Here is a 19,817-nt window from a genome sequence, read left to right as displayed (position 1 = left end):
CATCATTAGCATCATATGCATTTATATTCTTATGATTGTGTTTGCTGCATTTGGTTGCTGCATTTTGGTTGGATGCATACTTTTGACCTGCATACAGGATTATTGACACTTTCGGTTTGACGACCCTTTTGTCTGGATAGGAGTTCCTGGTGAGTACAGCTTCCTCAGTTACCTTTCAATTTTGCATATTCCCTATATATGATTAGGAAGCTGTATTCCATGTTTGTTGCTGTTAGATATATCTTACTACTCATGTCCATTGGTATTCGCTGAGTTGTTGAACTCACCCCCGTTGACACTATCTTTTCAGGTACCAGGTTATTTATGGTATCGCTTGGAGCATCCTGTCTGTTGGTTCCCACGTCACATCAGAAGACATACCTCCGCCTGTTTGTTATTTTATCTTGGTATATGAGATGTATGTATTTGACTTTGTGTGTTCCGGTTTTGTGTTCGGAGTGTTGTTATGGTTGTGTGGTGTAAGCCTAGCCGGCTAGCAGTCATGTATTTTGGATTTCTATCGTTTTTCTGGTGTGTTTTATATTTTGTGTGTATATTCCAGCCGCCTGTGGCTGATGTATATGATGCCTGTAGAAATGCTTCAGATTGTCACTCGAACAGGGGAGGTGCTGCCGAAATTTCTTCGGACAGGGACTTCTCCGGGGCGTGACATTGTGGGCATCGATAATAGATGCTTACAAAGTTTCAAGGGATCTTTCAATTCTTAAGTTAGACAAATTATTTTATGAATTAGAATTACATGAGCTGTCTAACTTGAGTCAAGTCGAGAAAGGAATTACCTTGTATGCAGGACCAAGCAAGGAGATCCAACCAAGAACATAAAATGAATTAGAAAGTGAGCCATCGGACTCACAAATGAAGAAGAACTGGTCAATATAGTCTGAAGACTACTGACAAGGAATAAGTTCAAGAAGAGCACCAAGAAGGTACCGATCAACCAGACTCAAAACAAATTAGAAATGATTTATTACGGATGCAACAAGAAGAGACATTTCAAACATGAATGCCCAAACTGGAAGGAAGAAAAGTCTAAGTCGACAAGAAGGAAGAAAGCTCTCCAAGCAACATGGGACGAGTCATCCTTCGAGGAATCTGACACGGAAGAACCAAAGCACTTGAGCCATCTTGCCTTTATGGCAAGAATTGAAAACTTTGATTCCCAAGAAGAGTATGAGTCCGAGACCGACATTGAGTTCGAGAGAAGTCACGGATCCGTATTCATTTCCAAAGGTCTCGATATGGTAACTATTTATTCCAAGTCAAATTTACTTAAAGTAGTAAAATGTTTGTTTAAAAAATTGACAAAGTCCGAGGAACAAAATAACTTACGACTTAAGGAAATTGACCATCTTAAGGAGCAAGTTAGCTTGAGTCACTCGACTAACCAAATTCAAGTCGAAACTTCAACCCAAGGTGCACAACTTGAGAAAGAAAATTCCAACTTAAAAGGTCAAGTGGAGCGGCTCGAGAAAATGTTAGAAAAGTTTGAATTGGGATTCAAGTGTTTAAATATGGTATTTGAATCGCAACGGGTCATATACAACAAATCCATACTTGGCTATAACCCAAACAAAACCAACAAACCATATCTATCATTAATTAGTTAAAGTGTTAGAAGTTAAATCAAACAAATATTTGATAGTACGCCAAGAAAACTTTGTCGAAGACATGTCTAGGCTGAATCATGTGTATTCTACTTGGTGCACTAGACTTAGTGGATCAGGCTAAAACTACCCCAGTCAAACATGAGCTACTTAGACAAAAATCTAGCATTAAGTTTTTTGGACAGAACTACTTTAGAAAGTATTCAGAAAGTGGTTCATCGTTGATATACAAGAAGACCATATATCTTGCCATTGACTGGAAATTTATCCTTGGAAACTTGATTGATTAACCCAAAGTTAAGTAAAAACTTAATTGAAAATTAATTTAATTTAAATATAGTTGAATTAATTTTAACTAAACAAATTTAAAACCAAAATCAATTACAAACTTAAAACTTATACTTAATAAAAAAATTAATTGAAATTTTTAAACTTAAATATTAATTAAAACTTAAACAATTTTCAATTAAGTATTAACTTAACTTGGTTAATTTCAATTAATCCTGAATTAATAAAAATTAACAATTAAAGTTAATTAATTAATTCGATCAGCATTTGTTTAAAATCAATTTATATCAACTTAATAATACTGAATTTCAAATCTAATAGAATTAAAGTTAATAATAACTTAATTAAAACTAAAATTTAAAACTAAAAATTGTAAACTTAAAATTAAATTAACTTTAAAATTAATTACGAAATAAGAGTAACTTAATAATTAATTTTAAGATTTAACTTAATACACGTAATTAATTTTTAATAAATCTCAAACTGAAATCTTAACTTTATTTAATTAATAAAGTAATGTAACTTTAAATAAAATTAGTAATAATAATAATAATAATAATAATAATAATAAGAGTCGAGCAACCAAGCTCGGATGGGACTCGGTTCGAACATATACAAGACCCCCTCCAGCAGTAGCTTGTGTATATAATACTTCAGACCAGCCAACTGCGTGGTTGCTTGGAGGTAGGTCAGCTCCCATCGGTATTTTCCAAACCCAGGGGAGTTTGATAGATCCATCTACCAACTAGTTGAAAAAGTCAGCTGGTCAGGAAGTTAGACATAGAAGTAGTGTGATTTCCAACCCTTATTAAAGGTGGGCATCTTCTCAAAATAGATGATACCCACTTGATCTATTGTGATAACAGGATGTGAAAATACCTATATACTTTAGAAAATAAAGGATAGATAGGAAATCATAGACTGACATATAATTGGTCTTTAAAGAAAAGAATGAAGTCGTCCGGAGGTCTGTGGGGACGGTCATAAGCAGAATGGATTGTGATTTTGTGATCGTCAGGAATGTAGTAGGTCTTTTTTATTTGGTCCACCTCGTCGCCATTAAAGTCTAGCTCAGTGGAGGTATACCACAACCCGGGGACAACCAATGGTGGAAAAGGAGAACACGCCATGTGAAAGGAGAGGAAAATCGAAGATCAAAAGGAGAAAAAGGAGAGGACTTGCTAAAAGAAAATCGTTGGCGATAAGCAGGGAGCAAGGAGCAAAGTAGGCAAAGCTGAAGACAAATGCGATACTATGAAGAGAGAAATAAAGGATTTAAAAACCCTGTGGACAGTGTTGGTGCAACCTTAGGTCAAGGTTGACCTGGTTGACCCAACTCGAGGTAACTTGACTCGAGTTGTATTTTGATGTTTGACTTGGGAAGATTATCGGTGCAACCTTAGGTCAAGGTTGACCTAGTTGAGTTGCATGTTGATGCTTGACACTCGTGGAAGAGTTGTATTCTTGATATGGGACAAGAATAGATGTTTGGGAGATTGTAGGTGCAACCTTAGGTCAAGGTTGACCTGGTTGACCTGAAAAGTCCAAGTGTGGAGACTTGGCAACGGAAAAGTCCAAGCAGGGAGCTTGGCACGCGAAAAGTCCAAGTATGGAGACTTGGCACGGGAAAAGTCCAAGTATGGAGACTTGGCACTGGAAAAGTCCAAGTATGGAGACTTGGCACGGAGAAGTCCAAGCAGGGAGCTTGGCACGAGGAAAAGTCCTAACTGGGATGTTAGGCAATGGGAAAGCCCTAACTGGGATGTTAGGCAGTTGGAAAGTCCTGGTGAGTGAAGCCAGGCAGTGAGAAAGTCCTAACTGGGATGTTAGGCAGTGTGGAAATCCTGGTGAGTGAAGCCGGGCAAGGGAAAATCCAGATGGATCAGGGATGATCGGACTTCTGGTGTTGGAAAGTCCAAGTAGGTCAAGGGAGTGATCGGATACTTGGCACGAAGAGGAAAATCCAGATGGATCAGGGATGATCGGACATCTGGTGTGGAAAAGTCTAAGTGGGTCAAAGGGATTGACCGGACACTTAGCGGGGAGTGCTAGCAGGTCAAGGGAGTGACCGGATGCTAGGCATGATGTACCAACAGGTCAAGGTTGACCGGATGTTGGTGTGGAAGCCTTAGGTTTAGGGCTGAGAAGTTTGGATCGGACTGCAGACCGATCCAATGATACATGGCTCATCTGATCGGTCTGGTGACCGATCAGTGACCGATCAGTATGCTACTGATGGTTACCGATCAGTGACCGATCAGTATGCTACTGATGGTTATCTGATCGGTCTGGTGACCGATCAGTAAGCGAACAGAGGCGAAAAGAAAGCAGGCTGATCGGTCCACAGACCGATCAGGCCATGTCCTGATCGGTCTGTGGACCGATCAGAGACGAGCATCGCGAGAAGGGGAAAGGAAGGGGATCGGTCTGTGAACCGATCCACCTCCTCTCTGATCGGTCCACAGACCGATCAGAGACGATCCACCTCTTCCCTGATCGGTCTGCAGACCGATCAGAGTTCTAGCCGTTGCGGCGCAACGGCTGTTTCTTCTTCGCAGGTATAAAGGGGCTGAGGGATTCTACAGGGTTTCTTCTTCTTCCTTCTGGAAGTACTCTTCTGCCTGAAGCTTCTGCTTCTTCTTCTTGCTGAGCTTTGTTGAGCTCGTTGGGTGCTAAAGCTTCGCGTGAGCTTCTTCTTGTTGCTGGTTTTCTAGCTAAGCTTGGATCCGAGAAGCTGCTGTTTCACCAGGGTTCCTACTGACTCCAAGAAGGCAAGCAAGTGTTGTTTACATTTCTGTTCTTGTTTTCTTGTTCCTATTTGTACTCCTATTGCTGTTGCAAAGATTGTGGTGAGGTTTCTCCACCCACAAGGAGTATCTATTAGCCGGGTTTCCGGGGACTCATCCACCGACGGATTGGTAGGCTTCGTCCACCTTACGGACACGCCGAGGAGTAGGAGTTCATCTCCGAACCTCGTTATATGGTTTGTCTTTCTTCTCCTGTTTTCTTTCTGCATCTATTTTTCCGCTGCGCTAACCCTAGTTTGTAGAAAGAAACGAGCAATTTGGGTCGGCTATTCACACCCCCCTCTCTAGCCGTACGAAGAGATCCCAACAGACAGTTGCCCCAAGCCGTCCGATTGAGAGCTTAGGAAAACGAGGTTTAATCTGGGTCATCAAATTCGAAAAGGCAGTCGTCACATAAATCCCAACAGTCACCTGTCACCTCACATATTCGACGATAGGAAATAGCGACACGTGATATCCAATCATAGATGACATTAATGATGAATGGGAATTATTGGCAAACGTATGGTTAAAAAACATGAACGTCATGCTTTACATTAATAGTAAGGGATTTGAACAGTTTCTAAGAAATCATAGTGATGTCAGCAACAATTAAAAGACACTAAGTATGGGTGGACGCTCGGGAAATAAATCAGAAAAAGGCTAGCAAATGACTAAGTGTCATCCACGTCGAGTCTGAGCGGGATCAACCTTGGAGTCTCCTGCTCAGGAAAGAAATTAAAAAAAAAAAAAGCTAGCAAATGGCTAAGTGTCGTCTACATCGGGTCTGAGCAGTGTCAATTTCAGAGTCTCCCGATCAGGAGGAGATCGGCTTCTTGAAGAGCCGTAAGAACAATGATTGTGGAAGTCGAGCAGCGACTCTAAACCCTAGAACGCTCGATCAGGAAGAAGAGTTGCGGAAAAAAGTAATTATCCAGTTAGTCGGACTTGCAACTTCCTTGACTAGACTTGAGGGGAAGACTTGTGATACGATGATAAAGAGGGTCTGTCAAAGCAGTGAAGAACAGCTGACGTGGAGGTCAAAGCCAAATGGTCAAAATCACAAGACTAGGTGGATTACAAGACTGCAGAGTGCGGATCAAGAAAAGTTGGTCGAGCGGACTAGCGAAGCTGGTCCGACGTAAAAGGTCAGAGTCGATCGAACGTAAAAGGCTAACCGAACCATCCGAACGACGACCATTCACAACCTGCAACTGAGCTTATGAGCCAAATGCTAAGTTAACCGGACCACCGTCCTTGCCGATCGGACCTCATGACCGATCAGACGCAAAACACCTCTTCGACGACTGTAAGGCTAAGTGAAGAATATGCTGATAGCTCCATTTAGTCCGGTCGAGCGGACTCCGGTCGACCTATAGCGGGACACACATACATATCTCATCGTACTCTTTTGGAAGTTTGTGTTGCCAACGACAGAGAATGTCTAACAAGCAAACAATAGTTTAGAAGTTTCTAGTCTGTCACATCAGATATTTGCGTCCTCGCTTAAGGAAAGGTGTCAGATACACTTTTTGATTTGTCTTTTCCTAGGACGCTACATAAAACGTTCATATGCTTTAGGAGGAGTGCACAAACGCTACAGTGGAGCTATAAAAGGGGTTCTTCATCTACAAACGGAGGTAGGCGATGCTTCGTTATTTACACGCTTTATGCTACTATTCTCCCTACTTGAACGAAATACTGGCTTAAGCGTTGGACCAACTCTAGGGACCCCCTTCTTGGCTTCACATTGACACTCCTTGCGTTGTAGGATAGCGTAGAGTCTTCATCTAGTCAACCAAAGAGCCACATGCCTAGCTTGTCATCTTCTTAGTTTTTGGATAGGAACAATTAGTATAATAATAATAGACTATTGAGATAAAAGTAAAGAATTATAAGAAAAATAGTTTTTTAAAAAAGTAAATTTTAATAGGATTATCCGGATCGAATTCAGATGTGAAGTTAGGGATTTGAGATTGGATTAGGACTGAGATTGGATTAGGACTTTTTATAAATATTTTTTTTAACCGATCTGAATCTGATTTCATCCATCCGAATTCATCCATCCGAATTGATAGCCTTGCATTTGCTCGTTGATTTAGTACAATTCCAACTTTAAAAGGCTCTAAATATGATCGGAGCTGATTAAATCAGAAAAATCTTCACCTGCTATACATGATAAACCTTTCCACACAAGATAAAGTAGGATATCAGGCTAAATACTGACAACTAATTTATAATAGCTCGTTTTAATTAAAAAAAAAAGTCATTTGTCATGCTGACTCGGGAAATTTAAGTCCCTCATCACTGAGTTGATCACCTCTAAACAATTCAAATTCATTGGAAAACCATGATGAGATTTCCAAAGTACTATAATAATAACTAACCCAATTGAATCCCGTATTTGTATTAAAATATTATAAAAATATATAATTTTAGAATAGGATAAGGATACAATTTGATGCAATTTTTTTTGATCAGTTATCACAAATTCTCAACCAATCAGCAGCCTAGCAATAATAAATACATTGACTGTTATTGAGTGTGATTACAAATTCATGTGGCAAGAACTTATTTGAGCAGTTTGGTGGTAAAAAAAAAAAAAAAAATCAATTTCATGGTTAGCAATGAGATTGCTCACTTCGACCCTAACGCCGACCATTTTGTTGTGCCTTTTGATCACCACTCTCCCCCGGCCTTCTATCGGCGATGACACCTTAACCAGCGCACAGTCTCTCGATGATGACGATGATGGAAAAACCTTGATCTCCGCCGGTGGTAGCTTCGCCTTAGGCTTCTTCTCCCCCACCGGCACCGACAACCGTTACGTCGGTATATGGTACAACAAGATCTCCGTCTGCACGGCCGTGTGGGTAGCCAACCGCCTCCGTCCGCTCACCAATCGACATGGAAGCCTGAAGCTGCTGGCAAACGGAACGCTCGAGGTTACCGACGAGAACTCCACCGTCCTCTGGTCCTCGACCTCTTCGGCCGCCGTCCGAAATCCGGTGGCTCAACTGCTCGACGACGGAAACTTGGTCGTCAGATCAGCGGCCGACGATGAGTCTAACGCCAGCTTCGCGTGGCAGAGCTTCGATTACCCGACGGACTCGCTGTTGCCCGGCATGAAGGTGGGGTGGAACCTGACGACCGGGTTCAACCGGCAGCTCTCTTCATGGACCAGCACCATCGACCCGGCGCCGGGCGATTTCACCCTCGGCATCGACTTGGAAGGTGATCCGCAGTTATTGGAGTGGTCGTCCTTCTCCAGCGAACAGGGGACGAAGCAGCCGAAGTGGCGGGGGGGACCGTGGAATGGGCTGGGGTTCTCCGGCATACCACAGATGCAGTCCTACAACATGTTCTCTCTCCGTTTCACGGCCGACGATCAAGAGGTAGTGTACTGGTTCGAGATGTTGGATCCGACGTTCGTGTCCCGGTTGGTTGTCAACCAGTCGGGAGCTCTTCGACGAGTGGTGTGGGTGGAGAACGACCGTTTGTGGAATCCCATCTGGGAGTCGCCCGTGGACTGGTGCGACGACGAAATCTCACCGTGCGGTCAAAACGGCGTCTGCGACGCCGAGTCCTCGCTGAGGTGCGCGTGCGTGACTGGGTTCCGCCCCGCGAACCCGACGAGCTGGAACTTGAGAGACGGCACGGACGGCTGCGCCAGGAAGACGGCGTTGGATTGCAAGAACGGGACGGATGGGTTTTTTCTGCTTCGGGGGGTGAAGCTTCCGGACACGTCGAGGTCGACGGTGGACTGGAGCACGACGGTGAGTGCGGGGCAGTGCCGGGCGAGGTGTTTGGGCGACTGCTCGTGCACGGCGTACGCGCAGGCAAACATCAGCGGGCGCGGGAGCGGATGCATCACGTGGACCGGAAATCTCACTGATCTCAGGCTGTATGGCAACGGAGGTCAGGAGCTCTATGTCCGGCTCGCCGCCGCCGATCTCCGTGAGTGTTCCCTCGCCTGAGTAAATTACTCACTCGATTAATTTATTTAGTTAATTATCTAGAACATCTGTTGAACCGCTTGCTCGACCGGTTCGAGCGGTCAACCCACTTTACAAAACATTGACCCGAAGCCGTTTGGGTTGGCTAGGCAAGCCCTAGTCAATTACACGTGGAGTTAATCATGTGGTGCTAAAATTGATAGGTACTTGATGCAAATCTACAAGGAGTGATCGGTAGTTGTTAGAATAGAATGTGAAAATTATACGGACTTGTCTTTCTTTCACTTTCTCGAATTCGACCGTGGACTTTGTGAGGACGGTGTGGCTTGGGAGAAAATGTTAATGTTTTGTCCCGGAGTTTCTAGATTCTACCTGTAAACCTGGTTGTTATGCGGATCAAGACCATAATTTTTAAGTTGGATATTAAAGCAATAACTTGGGTATTAGAGTAAGATGTTGTTTGATTTGAATTAAAACGACCTAAATTTGTTTTTGAGTAGAACCTATAAATCTAAAATTTTAGATCTAAAAATATAATTTAGGGTCTTTTCGGAGGTTCCGAATATATTTTTTTTTATTATTTTTAGTAATTTTTATTTTTTAATATTTTAGGTTATTTTTGATAATTTTATCTATTATGAGTTTGGATTTCTCCATATAAGTGTATGTTTAACTGTTTGAGAAATGATCCTCTATTATTTAATAAAATTTTCTTTTCTAAAAGATTTTGAGGTCGACGATTTCTCTTCCTATTTTGTCCATAAATCTTCTTTCTTGTCAACTCATGAAATAATCATTATCCATCCAACATTAGGAATATAAAAGATGGTGTGTTGAGGTAGATGATTTCGATGTTGACTGTTAGAAAATTCTAAGTTTGAAGAAAATGATGCTGAGTTCTCTATGTCAAAAAAAAAAAAAAAATAGAAAATAGAGGTAAAAAAATAGTAGCAACCGGGCTAGGAAAAGGTTCCGGCACAGACACTCTGATGTTTAAGTCGAGTAAATAGTTTTGGGAAAAAGAAGACAAGAAATAGTATTAGAAAATAATGGATTATGAGTGTATAATCTCATGTAATGTAATGTATTTGTGCTTATAGATGGAGACCCCTTTTATAGTATTATTTTTCCTCTATATACGAATCTCAAGACATTATTTTAATAAAAGGACCGACCATTCTAAACATTTTTCTAAAATGAATCTACCATTTCTGTGATATCTAGAATAGAGACTTCTCTCATAAAGGATGCACAATGAATATTCCATTGTTCCTCTGATGATTGTTACACATACGGGTATTAATTGATTCTGCTTAACTTTGATCGCTCCATCCCAGCTTTCTAGGTCCCATGTCACTCCCCATATCAAGTAGGAATGCACTCGAGGCCGGATCTTCTGGTCCGTAATTTACGGACCAGGAGATGGTCCATTGTATATGGACCATTGATTTGGATGGAGCCCACCTTTAAGTTGATAGGGTCCATCTAAATCAAGGGTCTATAATAGTGGATCATCCCTCGGTCCGTAAATTGCGGACAAGATGATCTACCCTCGAATGCACTCCTCTTTTTTGCGAATCAACCATTTTATTTGTAGTTTTGTACACGTGTTATATCATTATGCAATATAGAATTGATTTACATGCATGAAATTAAAAGTTCACATTCAATTTTTTTTTTATATAAACTAATTTTCTTCTTCTTTTATAGTATTAATTGTGTTATAGAAATGAGTACAACAATTAATTAATCTTTCAGGCTCAGGTTCAAGGAACGTCTCCTTCACTGTGGTTATTGTCATTCTCTCTATCCTTGCAACTTTGTCCCTCGCTCTTGTTGTTTACTGTATCTGGAGGAGGAGGAGGAGGAGGAGGAGGAGGAGGGAAAGTGAAGCTACAAGGACACTTGGTAATTAATCAGCTAGCTGACATTTAATTGTTCTTTCATTTTGTTTTATTAATTAGGAAGCAAATTATCAAGTTTTTAATAATCGATCCATCGAGTTGTGAGATATAGATTTAGCAGGCATGTCACATAGTATTTTGTTGGCCCGACGACAAGGTGATGAAGGAACCGAAGCAAATAACTTGGAGATATCTTTATTTAGCATTGATGAGGTTGTAAACGCCACCGACAACTTCTCCGTCATGAGCAAGCTTGGCGAGGGTGGATTTGGTTCGGTTTATAAGGTACTAGTTAAATTGGAATTGCTTGTTGAGTGAGTGAAGTATTGAATAATTGATGAAGAATTCTAATTATAATTTTACAGGGTAAATTAGGAGAGGAACAACTCGAAGTGGCTATGAAGAGACTATCAAGAAACTCAATGCAAGGGGTTGATGAATTCAAGAATGAGATAACATTGATCGCAAAACTACAGCATCGGAATCTCGTTCGTCTAATTGGTTATTGCATTCAGAAAGAAGAGAGAATTTTGATCTACGAGTTTATGAATAATGGAAGCTTGCACTCCTTCATATTTGGTTAGTTAATTTATGATCATGAAATAACTTAGATATAGCATTTCATCCAAGTAGACTTTTAATGTTAAATTTGTTATATTTTTGTACTTATAACTTTGGTTAGACCAAATGCATAAAAGCACTTATTTTTATAGCTTTCTTTATTTCTACATTGATAAAGATTTTTTCTTTTTTGTTTCAAATTATTATGCTACTCTAATTAATAAAATTAACTTTGTAGATAAAGTTAAAGGTGCATTGTTGAATTGGACTACACGGTACAACATCATCGTTGGAATTGCTCGTGGCCTTTTGTACCTTCACGAAGATTCTAGATTTAGAATCATTCATAGAGATTTGAAAGCAAGCAACGTCCTTCTTGATAAAGAAATGAATCCTAAGATATCTGATTTTGGCATGGCAAGAATTTTTAAAGGAGATGAAACGGAAGTTAATACTAAGAGAGTTGTTGGAACATAGTAAGTATTAACCCTTCTTTTTTAATGTCACATTCATTTTCCATTGTGTATTTGTGATTATATCTTACCTTCATTTAATTTATCACTTCTCCACCAACCTTATCAAACTACCTACATAACAAAAACTATGAAACTTGAAAACTTTAAGTTAAGCACATTCCTCACTTGTTCTAAACCAAAGCCAAACCAAAAACACATACAAAATATTTAAATGAATATTAATTTATAAAATGCATAATATTTTAAATAGCTATATGACTTCCATATTCATTAATATTTCAAATAAGGGAACATGCTAAATAAAAAAATGACTCCACTATTTATCTAATATTTTTTTAAAATGATGCAAAGACATAATAATTATATCATATGTTACTCATTTGCAATATAATGATATTTATTTTATCAATAGAAAAAAAAATCATCCATCAAATGTTAGCTATTGTAGTAAAAAAATGATTACGTTCATCCCAAGTGTCTCTCACAGCCCGTTCCTAAATTATGTAAAGGGATGTAAATCACAATATTAGCTTATAGTAGACCGTCAAATGATTAAGATGTGAGTGAAGTTTTTCCCCAAGTGCATGGAAATGTTAGTTATATAACTTGTGTATAATGCAATAAATAATGTAGATACATTAATGATTATTGAAAAGTAGTGTTTAATTACTTAGTATTTTATGAGCATATATAATATGGATGGGAACGATGATCTTTTTTTAAAGTAGGTTATATCTTTATTACATATCTTTCTCAATAATTTATGTTTGAAATATTTAAATATGATTTATAATTGTTAAATTTAAAATAACGATTATCGTTTTATTATTATGAATGCAGTGGATATATGTCTCCGGAGTATGCTATGGATGGAATTTTCTCAGTTAAATCAGATGTATTTAGTTTTGGTGTTTTAGTTCTTGAAATTATAAGCGGGAAGAAAAATCGAGGAATTTATAACTCTACATACAACTTGAATCTTCTAGGATACGTAAGTATATAATTGAAAATTAATATTACATTTGATATCTTGTCCAATGATACTAATTATTTATTATTTGTATAGACTTGGAGCTTGTGGAAAGAAGGAAATGGTTTGAAACTAGTTGATGAATCCATTGGTTATTCCTTTCCAAAGGCTGAAATATTAAAGTGTGTAAAGATTGCACTTTTATGTGTTCAAGAGTACCCACAAGATAGACCGACAATGTCTACAATATTATTAATGATGGGCACTGACATTGCACTTATACCGCAACCACGACAACCGGGATTTGTTGGTATACGAGGCCCAAATGAGATTAATTCTTCTTCGGGAAGCAATCATGATTCATTATCTATAAATAACTTATCAATCACAGCATTTGAAGGAAGGTAACAAGAGAAATTGAATAGATATTATGGAGACCGGTTCTGATCATGTAAATAAGTTAAATAAACTTTGAGTGTATATCAGAACTGTTGGATTGTTTGTTGTTATTAACATTCAAAATTGGCATTATACTATCAATAGTTGTTTGGTATACTGGAGTTAAATCCGCAGCTTCCAACCAAAAGTTGGGGTTTAGATCTATATAGTAATTGTCCTTGATTTATCTAGGCTTATTAAAAATCTTTTGGCCAAAATTTTAGTTAATTAACTGTTGATATAGTTAATTAACAAAGATAGATCACAACTATTGAAATTTACTCTTTATCAGGTCATTCATTTTTATCTTTTACCTCACCACGATCCATAAATAGCAAAATGTATGATGGCGAAGAAAACCATAATTTTTTTTCATGAAAAGGGGAATGGTTTAATGAAAAAATTAGTTATAAAAGTGTGAAGGTGAGTTTTGAATCTACAACTGCAGTAATAATTTTAAAGGTTCTTACCAATTATACTAATTGATATTCTTAAATTTTTAATCTTTTATTGATCATTAAAAATAACAAACTCCTCTTACAGCAAAACATGATATTTTATTATACTACTAGCAAATTAGATGATCAGAGCTTGAGGATAAGGTTTACGTCTGTTTCAGTAGTGCTTAGTGAGAGATCCATAGTTGCATGATCATGTTCCTCTACATTTTGCATTGCTCTTTGCATTTCTATCTCTTGCCTATGACCAGTTAGATGATTAGCCCGTGTTTGTAAGCCTATGGAAGATTTGTTACAAAAAGTGGCGTAGTCAGGATATTCAATAGGGGGGCGAATTCAACAAATTAAAAAAATAATACAACACAAAATATATAATAAAAATTATATATTAACTCTATATGCTTTTACAATATCACTCTCCAAGATTTCATACTTTGAAAATGTAAAATAATAACTTCATTATGAACGATATCAAATACATATTACTCAATATATTGTATCAAACAATGATTTACCATATCATATTCTAACCGATTACGAATTGAGGTTTTATTATTTTCATTACTGAAAACACTCTCTACAATTACAGTTACAACAGGTAATATTAATGCTAACTTCAAAAGTAAATATATCAAACGATACAGGCGATATTTCTTCAATTGAATCATCCTTTTAACAAGCTGGCTAATCCCCACAATCTTAGAGAATTGATTGGTACTCCACATATCAAAAATAAAGTTATCAAGTTGGTGTTCAAGATGCATTAACTCCATCGGGAAAAAATTAGATGGAAAAAATTGAGCAAACTGAAGTAATTTTTGATAAATCAAGACAAGTCATACATAACAAAAACTTTGTGTTCACCTTGTTAAAGCGATTGTTCAACTCTAAAAGTTGCAAATCTATCACTTCATTAAATATTTCAACACGATAATAGTGAAGATTTGTCTTTCCTTCAATATTTCACTATGATCTCCTATGAAAGATGAACAAGTCTTCCATGTGCAAGGTGACTACCTCATATTTAACACAAAATTAAAAAAAAAAAAAAACTTCATTCAATAACAAATCTCAATCATCGCTTTTCATGGTTTGTAATTAATGTTTGCTTGATCTTACAAGAATCATGGCATTTACGATATCTTAATCTTTTCTTTACAAAGCTTGTGATAAATTATTCGTGACTCCTAAAATTTTCTTCATTAAGTGTATTTGAAATATAAATTCATATTTTTCAATCAATTCCAACAGATTATTTGCTTTTGCCCTTTACTTCTGATCTTTTCCCTCCTCTTCAACAATAAAAGGACATCAATAACTGAAGAATACAAGCATATCAAACTCAATAATCACGACAGGAAAAGTTGGATTTGCCAACCAATATTTAAGTTTGATTTGACCAGGAAAATTTGATCGGCAGTGTGTATTTTTTACTGGCCAAAGTTTGATTTGACCAGTAATATTTAAGTTTTTACTAATTAAAGTTAAATTTAGTTGGTAATATTTAATTTTTTACTAACCAAATATATTTGGCTAGTAATGTGTCACTTTTTATGAGCCAGAATTAAATTTGGCCGATAATATTTAATTATTTACTGACCATAGTTAGATTTGGTCAGTATTTTATTAACCAAATCTAAGGGTTGGTTAAATTTATTTGGTCGGTGATGTGTAAATTTCTACTAGCCAAAATTAGATTTAACAGGGTTAAATCTTGTTGCACGTAAAAATCGCCCCTCCATGCTTGAATTCCTGGATTCACCACTGGCTGACGATGGCGCCACATCCCTTTGTCACTATACTTCACCTTGTCACACTCCTTTTTTTCTTGCAACGTTGGTGAGTTGTCTATCTAATAGATTTCCCTTTGACTTCAACATATATAGGACTATCTTTCATGTTCATATTGTAATCAATTTCATTCACTTTTTTTTTTAACAAATATCACTGCCAGCTTCCATCTGTATTAGTCTTGACCTACTCAAACTACTGTAAATTTTTAAACTGCATCAGTAAAAATGGTAGCTAGTGGTTTCTCCATGGATTTGATCTTTTTTCCATTCATATATAGCAAGTCTACTATAAGTTCATCTAGTGTATAATCAATAGCCAATTTTTTCCCACTTCAATATTTATCTATCTTTGGTTTAAGAAATTAGATATAATTGTATTCATTGACCCACTAATTATTTGACTACTATACCTTATTCTAGCATACTTGTGTAATCTGTCCATAACAATATGAAAGTTAAAAACTACTGCACAGATTGTATGCACTTAGTGCTTAACTAGATGATCATTTTTTATTAACTTAATTAATGTTTTCTAAATATATAAAAAAAATTCTTAAAACAATGTTATCCCTGATTGAGCATAAAAGGTATATTATGTTTTGATTGTACCCTTTGGAGTATTAAATAATTGGAATTCAAACAGAACCAATGCACTTTAGTCTCATGCATGACTAATTCAAGTTTTTCTTCCCAGTGTTTGTCAACTTTTTTCATTATGCCTTCTTCTTCTAGTATTTTGGAAGAATTTTTTTTAATTTTGGTTTATGTTTTTTCTCTATAATTTAGTCTAATTCTTTAGTTTTTAATTTTCATTATCTCCTTCCCCGACGTTGTTTTTATTATGATTTGGATATACATCCTAGATTATAGAGCATGTTTATATCTATATACCATTTTTTAATCTTTTTATTTAAATTATTAACCAACTAAGTCTTTTTTTTTTTTTTAAAATACAGATGTCACTCAAACCATTTCAACCATATAGCAATCCTCTATTTCTATTGATGTTGGACTTTCGCAAACAACACCTAACGCTACAACCACATTAGTTGTTCCTTCATCCATCGGCCATCCAGATTCACCAACTATAATTTCAACATTTTTACAGCAGGGTATATATTCATACTGGAATTAAATTCTATTAAATATTTAATATTTATATATTATTTGAACTAGTTCAAGAATTGATAGTTTTTTAATTTTTTTTATAGGTAGTCATACACGTTTATCATCCCAATAATCTAAGCGGCTTTCACATGCACATTGTATAGCAAACGAGACAAAAGGGGAGAAGAAAATTACTGTAACATTAAAATCAATTTATTGTAGGACAACAAGCCTGACAACTAGTATATTTACTACTGAGCTTGGGGCATTGATGCACAGTTTCTTACCATTTACATACAAAAGTTTTAAGAAAGTCCTAGAGTTAGACAAAATTCAACTAATTCAGCGCATTCAAGTAATATTTTTTAAGATAAGTTATTTGCAATAATTTTTTTAATAAATTATTAAACTAATTATTATTGCTAATATGTTTGTGTTTGAGTTTCAAGGTTGTGATGATGTAGAGGTTTATCTTTTGAAGTTGATGAGGAAATTATATTCTACTAAAGTGAATGACATCAAAAGTATAACAAATTTCTAGCAAGTTGGCCTTTAGACCATGAAAAAGAATAATTTATCATCACATGAAGCATGGACATTTTTATATAATTATTGGGAGTCCGAAGAGTTTAAGATAATTTAATTTGTTTTATTTTATTACAATCTTAATTCTATCATATGATAGTTACTAATTATTGGTTGTATTTTTTTATAGGAAATTTCTACAAAAAAATAAAAGAAATCGTTAAAGCTTCTGTGGTTCAACACATAGAAGATGCAAATTCAATTAGAATTAATTTTATAATTACATGTTTGATTCTATATAAATATTTTTTTTTTTTTTTTTTTACGAATGACATGATGCCTATTTTCTAATAAAATTGTAAGACCATGATGCACTTGAGGCTTAGGGTCAATATTATTGCATAGAGGAGGTTGGGTGGACGAGCGTGCTTGCACGAGAGCAATATGTAAGTCATAATCTAATAATTATTATTTTTTTCATATTTGTATTTTACTTTTAGTATGATAAGTTTTATATATTCATATATATTTGTTTAATAGGAAATGATGATCACCCTCTATGATAATAAGAAAACCTCACTTTGGGTGACAACAACAAAAGATGGTACTTCTCCACCCACCCTCGATGATTTTAAGAATTTAGCATTTGAATACCACCAGGAAGTACTTGGTCACAAATCTGATTATATTTGTGCATTAGGAATGAGACCCAAATCGCCACCAAAAGCATACTAGACTTTGACATCTGCTACTCCTACATCATCTAGTACACAAGCAGAGATAGATGTTATGCGAGAGACAATTGTTACACAAGATGTGTAGATATCTAAACTGAAGGCCTAACAAGTCAAGATGCAAAAAATATTACAACAACTCCTCATGCGACAATAAGCTAGTAGATTACTCGAACAGTCTGAGTCAACTCCTACCCACGAAGAAGAAGATTATCTAAATATTTGATGCTTTAGTTAGATATTTTATTGTGCACACTTTTATCAATTACTTTGCCATTTACTTTCTTTGGTCATTTTTAGATAATTTACTAGTATGGTAAAATTTATTTTTTTATCAATTATTTAATTAGTGTTTTAAAATTTATCAATTATTATTTTGTGAATAAAAATCATAAATTGATAAAAAATGATTTTTTTTTTTTAATTTAAAAACCAAATGTATTTTGACGGATAACTGAATTGAAAATACCGACTAAATATAGATTGGTTGATAATTTTTTTAAATATACTCGCTATATATATATTTGTTAGTTATTTTAAAAAAAAATATTGTCCATTTATTTCAAAAAGTTGCTAGCTAAATATGTATTTGGCCGGTATTTTTAAAATTTTACCGTCCATTTATTTTTAAAATTTTACTGGCTAAATGTATATTTGACTAATATTATTAAAAAAAATTACTGGCCATTTATTTGGGCAAAAAATCTAGCCAAATATATATTGGTTGGTATTTTAAAAAAAAATTAACACCCATTTGTTTAGACAAAAATATCAACCAAATATATATTTGGTCGTTATTTTTGAAAATGTTTACCGGTCATTAAAATGGTTGGGTACCCCTATTTAATGACCATGGATTACCAGTCAAGCCCTAGCGAAACATATTTGGCCGGTAATCCATATTACCAACCAAAATACTATGATTACCGGTCATATTGTTTCGTTGGTAAACCCAACTTTTCCCGTAGTGAACGTATTACAATGTGAACCCCAACATGTGCTCCATCTCTTTTTAATGTCTTCATTTGATTCATACCTTATCAGTGAAGATATCACCATTGCAAATTCTTTTAATATTTTTTTCAAATTGTTTCTCATAAAGTATGTTTCTTCGCTTGCATGACACTCCAACAATATTGTTTAATTGTGCAACCGCATCAAAAAAAGTAGAAACTTTCATGTGATTTTCAGCAACAACTACAAGTATGAGTTGCAATTGATGAGCAAAACAATGAACAAAATAAGTCGACTTGTTCTCCATTATAATTAAGCTTTTTAAGCCATTGAATTCTTCTCTCATATTGCAAGTTCCATCATATCCTTGTCCCTACAAATTAGATATAGATAATCCATGTTGGCATAACAAAGAATCAATAGTAATCTTAAGTGATAAGGCAGTAGTGTCGCTTACATGTACAATGCCTAGAAAACGTTTAACAGTACTTCCCCTTTCATTAACAAACTGTAACTGTCATTTGTTTTTTAACAGATGTATCATGAGCCTCATCAATCAATATAGTAAAGAATTCAACACCATGATCTGCAAGAATAAAATTAGTGGTGAAATAGACAATGGATTTGATAATATCTTGTTGAATATCAAGCGATGCCAGTTTGAGATTTGGGGAAGCATTGTCTATTACAACTCTATTGATATCCTCATTATGGCCAGCAATAAATCTTAACAGTTCAAGAAAATTACCATGATTAAGTATGTTGATTCATCATGACCATGAACTGGTAATACTTACACAAGAAATCTTATGCAATCAATTGATGTTGTCAAACGAACATAATAATCGGCAGCTACCTGACTAGACTGATTAACCAAACAAGTTTCAATATGTTATTTTTGATTTATTAAGTCTTAAGCCACTATTATACACCTTATGTGAATGATGCTCTAATTTTCAACATATTCATGAAATTTTTATTTCTTTTTTCAATTTTTAAATCCCTCAGTAACAAAAGAATCATCACGACTTTAACTATCATGATCGATTTTGAATAAATAACAGTAAAGATAGAAGGCTGCATCTTTTGAAATGTTGTATTCTAGCCAATTAGGATGAACACTAAACCATATAGCTCGAAATCTTTGTCTCTTTTTTGGATAAAAACGTCAACTTCATGATTCTTAGCCTGAAACAGACTTTTTGCAGATAGTAAAGTCGAAAAAATCTCCCTTTCATTCAC

At 35.8% G+C, this 19,817-nt stretch overlaps 1 protein-coding gene across 2 annotated transcripts; it reads left to right on the top strand.

The window, feature by feature from the left end:
* The first annotated feature begins 7,278 nt into the window (after positions 1-7,278).
* Positions 7,279-13,132, top strand: LOC122013399 (receptor-like serine/threonine-protein kinase SD1-8). Of its 2 annotated transcripts, none has more exons than XM_042569662.1 (7): positions 7,279-8,656; positions 10,414-10,563; positions 10,681-10,844; positions 10,925-11,138; positions 11,359-11,596; positions 12,437-12,587; positions 12,663-13,132. In XM_042569662.1, exons 1-7 carry the CDS (start codon positions 7,327-7,329, stop codon positions 12,972-12,974), a joined length of 2,559 nt encoding a protein of 852 aa, XP_042425596.1. In that variant the 5' UTR covers positions 7,279-7,326; the 3' UTR covers positions 12,975-13,132. The 2 variants fall into 2 exon arrangements, with proteins under 2 accessions (XP_042425596.1, XP_042425595.1); XM_042569661.1 differs by having other exon boundaries at positions 10,672-10,844.
* The last annotated feature ends 6,685 nt before the right edge of the window (positions 13,133-19,817 follow it).

This window comes from Zingiber officinale, chromosome 8B (genome assembly GCF_018446385.1).
Source record: "Zingiber officinale cultivar Zhangliang chromosome 8B, Zo_v1.1, whole genome shotgun sequence".
In the NCBI taxonomy this organism is placed as follows: domain Eukaryota; kingdom Viridiplantae; phylum Streptophyta; class Magnoliopsida; order Zingiberales; family Zingiberaceae; genus Zingiber; species Zingiber officinale.
The sequence above is the reverse complement of the archived record's forward strand: the minus strand, read 5'-3'. Positions and strand labels throughout refer to the sequence as shown.